The sequence below is a fragment of the Phocoena sinus genome, chromosome 8 (assembly GCF_008692025.1).
Source record: "Phocoena sinus isolate mPhoSin1 chromosome 8, mPhoSin1.pri, whole genome shotgun sequence".
NCBI classification, from domain to species: Eukaryota; Metazoa; Chordata; class Mammalia; order Artiodactyla; family Phocoenidae; genus Phocoena; species Phocoena sinus.
This window is the reverse complement of record NC_045770.1, coordinates 75,810,309-75,817,018: the sequence shown is the minus strand read 5'-3', so window position 1 is coordinate 75,817,018 and position 6,710 is coordinate 75,810,309. Positions and strand designations below refer to the sequence as shown.

Here is a 6,710-nt window from a genome sequence, read left to right as displayed (position 1 = left end):
TTTTCCTCTTAAATTGATTTTTTCTTCCTTTTCCTTTTCTTAAAAAAATTATATTGCTATTCTCTTCTTTTGATGCTTACTGTTTTTCTGTCTTTGTTCTTTTTAAGTAGCCCAATTAAAAGCTATACATTTTCCCTGAAAACCACCCACAAGAAGTATTTAGTGCACCCATAAAATTTCAGCTACACAGTATTTTCAATACCATGTAACTGAAATTATTTTCTAAATTCCATTTTATGATCTATGAGTTATTTCAAAATTTGTAATTTAATTTTCCTAGTTATCTTTTTATTATTGTTTTCTAGTTTCATTTTTATTGTGAACAGAGAAAATTATCTGATCAATTTTCCCCCACTGAAATTGCTGGGGTTTTTGGTTTGTTTGTTTGTTTGTTTGTTCTTAATGGCCTGGTATTTGGTCAGGTTTTGTAAATGTTTAGAATTTGCATGAAAAGAAATTCCTATTCTTCAGTTATTGAGTACAACATTTCATGAAGTTAAATTAAGGTTATTTTTTAATCACATTGTTCAAATGACCAATAGTTTTATTTTTATTTAAATATTTTTGTCCACATGGTAGTTTGTACTCTGTCAACTTGGTGAAGCTGCGTTTACCACCATTTACCAAAAGACCACCAAGTCTTTTCCTTATATGGCATCAGGTTAGAGTTACAAAAGAGGCAGACAGAAGGGAAGCCACAGCTATTTCTTTCTGAGTGTCTTTGAAGCCAGTTTTGGGGAGGGACACACAGAAGGGGGTCCAGTGGGCTCTACTTGTCCATACTCTCTTCCACTCCACATCCAGATCTTTCTGGCCAGGAGTGGCCCTGAGCCCCCGAGTGAAGCTTGGCTGAAAGCTCAGAGCAGTAGCTACACAGGAGCCACAGCTTTCCACAGACTCCTTCCTGAGCTTTCCTCCCTAGTCTCACTACAGCACCTGGATGTTTGTGCACACTCCAATGTGTCCACACATGGTGGTGTTTCAGGAGAGCTAAATGGTACCTTTCTTCTGACCCTCCAAAATCTCCCTCCCAGACCATTACTTCCCAGTTCCTTCCACAATTTCAAAAGGCCTATCTCTATAACAAATCCTCTATTCTACAATATTCACAGTACTTTTGCTGTCCTGATTATATCCTGTCTGAGAATCTATTTGCATTTTTAAAACTTACAATGGGATGCATTTAATTTCTCACCAGTATGCAGTTTTATTTTCCTGAATATATTCGTAAAATATATTTAAAATAAAAATATATTGGTAAATATATTTAAAATAAAATATATTTAATCTTATCTCCCCTCTTTTAAAAAGTATTTTCTGTAGTCATTTTACGTAATTATTTTCTTAACTACACAGGCTTAGGGTTCTGAGGGTGTAAGATTTCAATTACTTCTACACACTGCAGGATTAGAACAGTTTGACAAATTTGGAAATCCTGAGTCTACATATTTCTCTGATAGGTTGGAATGATAAATAAATGTTTGAGAGTTATTCCAAAAAATACTTCTGGCTAGGGAATTTGGCATTTTTATGAAATTCTCATCAGTCTTATATCCCACCCCCCAAAGTAACCCTGAAGATTTTTAAAAGCTCCTCTCCAAGAGACTCTGTTCCTTGGGATATGGGATAGGACCAAGGGATATGCATATCTCACAAGCGGCCCAGATAATTCCAAGGAAGCTGGTTGTGGATTTCTTTTGGGGAAAGGCGGACCTAGAAAAAATTTTGGAAAATAACACACTATTTTTCTCCTTGGGCCTTTTTGTTCATTTTAATCACCTTTCAAAGTAGAAAAGATAAAAAGGCAAAACAACAAAAAATTACCACCTTCTCCATTTTTTCTGGACCATCTAGACTCCTTCTTCAAGGAATGTGCATCTCTAAATGTGACAAATATGTAATTTTGTGAATTAAACATATTATACGTAATGTATTTTAATATTTCTAGACAACAAAAAATGACCTCAAAACCTCTTAGAGCACTCAAATTCAGAAAAAGCAGATCAATATTTTACTGTAAGAATAAGTTGAGCTCATGTCAAAATGTAGTTTAAAATTAAGTATTACTTTATTCATTGTGCATATTTGAATCTCTTGAGATTTATAGAAATTATGTATATGTAACTTAAGAGATACTTTTCTTGTGTACCTGCATACCACCCTCCTTGCATAAAAAAAAAAAAAAAAATGGAAGAAAGAAAGAAAGAGAAGAAAAGCAAGCACTTGTTTTCTTGGTTAACACCATGACACATAATCTTTCATAGGAAAGACACACCTAGTCAAACAGTTTTAGGAGAGGAAAGAATGTATTTAACACACATTGAACCACGTTTTAATATTCTCCTGAATTTTTACATAATCCTGGAATAACTGACATACTTGAATTATTACACATAAAGTAGTGGAGTAAAATACTGTCTAGAAAAAAAAAATAACATAACAGTAATAGGGATTCATGTGAGCAGACATCTAAGCCTGGCCAATGGTACTTCTTGCAATGCTATTTTCCTTAATAACATTCTTTGATAACATAATAACTGGTACTGATTAAAAACAAAAGAGAATATATTGTTCTTTCACAACAATATATTCACCTTTTGAATCAGCAGCACAAATTCCTCAGCCTCAACTGTTGTAATCAACAGAGACCCAGGGCTACACATGGCAGCTGACACTACAAAGTCACTTGGAAATCAAAGTTTTACTTTTGACATATAATAGTGTTCAACTTGAAATTTCTTTGGCTTTTCTCTCACCCTCATTAGATGTTTTAGGAAAGAGACATTCTTCTTAGCATCCACAGCTGCACAATGCACCTCACAACACCTCTCTCCCCATAGGAGAACACACAGGTTCATAAGGAGGGAACTCTTATCTCCTTCCTCTGTCCCTCCTCTTCTTTATCTTCTTTCCTTTTTCTTTTCCTTGATAATTTGCTTGATGGCTTAGTTAAAAGAAGACTGTTAGAGTCAAGAGGAGTCACAATAAGATAGCATTCCATTTAATTAAGACACCCCCCTCTTCTTGATGGGTTCCTCTAAAAGAAATGTTTTGAAGTGGATTCTGCTTCTTTTGTGCAAAGAAAAACTGATGAAGGTGAAAATTTGAGATGACATTTGAAAAGAGGTTTTTTTTTTCCTATGGATTTTATACTTCATATTATTTCAAAGAAAGTCTCAAATGATTTCTGGAACATTTCTGAAAAAAATAACTATGGATTTGATTGAATTATAAAAACATCTGCCATGCTGATAAATATCAACTTACATCTGGCAGTCAGGTGCTCAACTCAGCCCTCTTACAACAACTAATGGGTTTAACTAGACAAGACAAATCCATCTGAAGCGATTTGGCTTTCGGATTTGGTTCATCAAGCTTTTAGGAAAGTGAGAGATACTTGTATTTCCTTTTAAAATGTGAGAAACTTCTTGGTAGAAAACTGAAATGTGAATATAAAGTATCTGTCAACATTTTAAAAGGAAAATATCTACCCATCATAGGAACTATTGACTTATCTTAAAAACTATTTCTTCCCTTGCTAGTTTCTCCGTACATCCTAGAAACCCAACACTTGAGTTGTTTTGTTTTAAGATTGCAGTGTACAGATAACCATGTGAATTAAATTTGTCTTTATTTATCTTACAGTCTAGCTCTATAAACACTGTTAAGCCATAAAAAGTAAACCTTATATCTGAGAAACCATTTTCCATGCTCTTCCTTATTTTTATTAGCTCCCAGGAAGGAAGCAGTATGAGCTGTACAACATCAATAGTAACAGAGTTTGCTTTGACAAGCAAAAATACTGCATCTGTGGCTAATTTCATAGTAACACTAACTGGTTCTCTCAAAGAAAATAAACTCCTCCACATGTGAAATCATTCTTCAATAATGAGATCATTTCAAATTATGCAAAAATGTTCATAAAATCTACCCAGTGGATGATAAATTACTGCTAATACTGGGGTAACTGTCTCATGGTTTTATAAATTCATAATCCTCAGTTCTAAATGCTTAATATTGATCATTAGTTAATACTACCTGCCATACACTTAATACTGGCAATTCTATAAAATCGTATTAGGATCAAATAACGAAACACTACTTTTAAAAAAATCTTGTAATAAAATTTCTTCTTTTGTGTGCAATTAAAAGACACTATTCTTTTGAAAATGAAGTGTAATTTGAAACTAGAGATTCAAATGTTATAAAATTAAACTACATCTCTCTATAGTGTTTAAAATATATATTAAGTATTTTTTAAGGGAAAGAAGAACAAGAATTGGGGTACATGTGCCATAGGCTTAAGTATGAGAGAAATAATTCAACGAATATATTTTTTTTACTTAGCTATCAAATCCATCACCTCATTCTTATTTGGGTGATCCACATTTGGTGTTAAACTCTGTGATTGATGTTAAACTAACAATTTCTCTAAAAGAAGCTCACACCTGAGATGTTACATCACATTAAATCAACAGTACAACCACATCTTGTGGGGCAAAGGCATAGGAGCAAGGCACTGAGCATTGTACAGCAGTGCATCAATAGAAAAAATTGTAAACTCATTACAAGATTTGAGACTGCTTTAAATGAGATAGAATTTCATAAACAACTTGTACCTAACTTATACAAATAGTTAATGCTCAAACAGGCTTCATGATGCAAAATAGGTGTTGTGGAAGAAAAATTATTTTTAAAAATAATTCAATGATTTTTTAGATTGAAGTCAATAAATTAATTGATATACACTATCTTGCATTCATTAACTACTAAGAAGACACACTCACTTCTCTATATCTTTCATTTACTTAAAGACCTGAAACAATCTAAAACCTTCTTAATGCTGTTTCCCAGATAAGACAATCCAGTTTTAAAACTCCTGTTTCTGAAATGTTATATTTAAAGAAATTAGTTGTTAGTCTTTTGCTTAAACCCAAATGTTCAGTCTCTTGAAAAATCAATTTTGTATTTACCTGGAAGGACTATCTGGAATTCTGATGGAAGTTTACCTTATTCAGGATGATTTTGGGAACAAACCCCTGCCATGAGATTTACCCAATATTTTTAATATGTAAGTTTTCTTATCTCATCTGATATTGGTTTTACATCTGCATAGTCTAAAATGGCAGGATATATTTATGGCTCAGTAGACCTCTTCACATCTTTTTGTCCCAATACTTTTCTTGATGGGACAGAGATATAACACAACCCAACAGAATGAAGACCATGAAAATGTGCAGCTGCACTGGAAGGTGATGGGACAGCTCACGTCCAGTGTTTAATTCTAAACTGCAACATCCCATGATCTTCCAATATTCTGATTTCACACATCCATTTAACAATCATTTATAGAACCCCAGAAAACAATATCTGGGGTGGGCCCAGCCAATGAAGCAGACAAGTGGTATTCTTCCAGCCTCCACTAAGTTGGCCTCTATATGAGTGTACAGAAACTTTGAGTTAAGCAAAAAAGAAGAAAGGGTAAAATTGACACATGGCTTCTGGCTTCTGGCCCCAAACCCAGGGAAAACTGTGAAGTCAGACAGGCACCAGCCGCTTACTTGTTATGTTGATTAGGTTGCTGATTTAGCCAGCTGTACTTTGTTTTCCTGAATAATGAGATGCTTGGCAAAATCACTAGAATTCATTCTCAAGTTCTCTTTTAGTTTGTTAAGCTCAAAGTCATGGAGAATCTTGACAGTCATTAACTTTTCTCGCTTGATTCTTTCCACAACATCTTTTGGAACATCAGGGATCATCCACGCCAACAAAAATTTCATTAGAAACACAACATGCTAGAGGAAACAAAAGAAAATCAGACACACTGCTAGAGTTGTCAAATGTTCAGCAGATGTTCATACAAATTGTTTCATTCGTTCAACAAACTGTGCTCGATACAGTAGCTAGAAGGAAAAACAAAGAGATATAGTCCCTGTCCTGGAACTTTCCTACAAAGACCAACATTAAGCAAACAAATATATACTAAAATATGTGATTACAGAGATTCCAGTTGAACGTGGTTATTGAATATACTCTTCATCTACGCTTCCTCCTGAAAACCTAATAAAATATTTGTAAAGAAATTTAAAAATTGTATTGTTCACAAAGACACACAAAAAAGGGAGGAAACAGTGACAACAGACTCGAGACAGTGAAGAAAGCTGGCACTTAAATTTGCAGTTGGTGATACAGTGATGGTAGAAATCAAGACAAAGGCCAATTTTGTTTCAAATCATCAGAAAAGTTCAGAAAAGTTCAACTAAGGACTCTGAAGGTGTAGTGTGGGTGGAGTTAAAAATAAGAGGCTTATTTAAAAATTTGTATAAGGGGCAGATGAATTTTCAGAGCCTCTCTCTCAACCATGTTCAGGAACTACTTCTCTCCAATCCCACCCTGGCAGCAACTGAGTACCTTATTTTCTGCAGAAATTATATTTTCTGCAGAAATTAAGACAGAGAGCTGTGAACTCACAGGCAGCAGAGATTGCGAAAGATGGAGGTGTGGCACCATACTGGAAACAGGGCAACTCAATGCAATTCAGCATTCTGAACCATGAGATCTCTAGTCTCTCCTGCCTTTCTTGGCTCTCAACACAGTCATGAAATAGCTCAACAAACAGGAGGTTGGAGGATTTCTCTCTGGGAAAAATAACTAATCAGAGAAGTTAGAATTATAGATATCAAAATTTTGTAGGTCTCAAATGAAAAGGC

The 6,710-nt window shown here is 34.4% G+C and overlaps 1 protein-coding gene across 1 annotated transcript in view; it reads right to left on the bottom strand.

Annotated features, from left to right (window-relative positions):
* Positions 1-2,044: 2,044 nt before the first annotated feature.
* ANO5 (anoctamin 5) overlaps positions 2,045-6,710 on the bottom strand; it is a 98,839-nt gene continuing 94,173 nt past the window's right edge. The window contains exon 22 of the mRNA XM_032640866.1: positions 2,045-5,795. Coding sequence (XP_032496757.1) covers positions 5,574-5,795 — 222 coding nt within the window. The 3' untranslated portion in view covers positions 2,045-5,573. The remainder of the gene's footprint in view (positions 5,796-6,710) is intronic.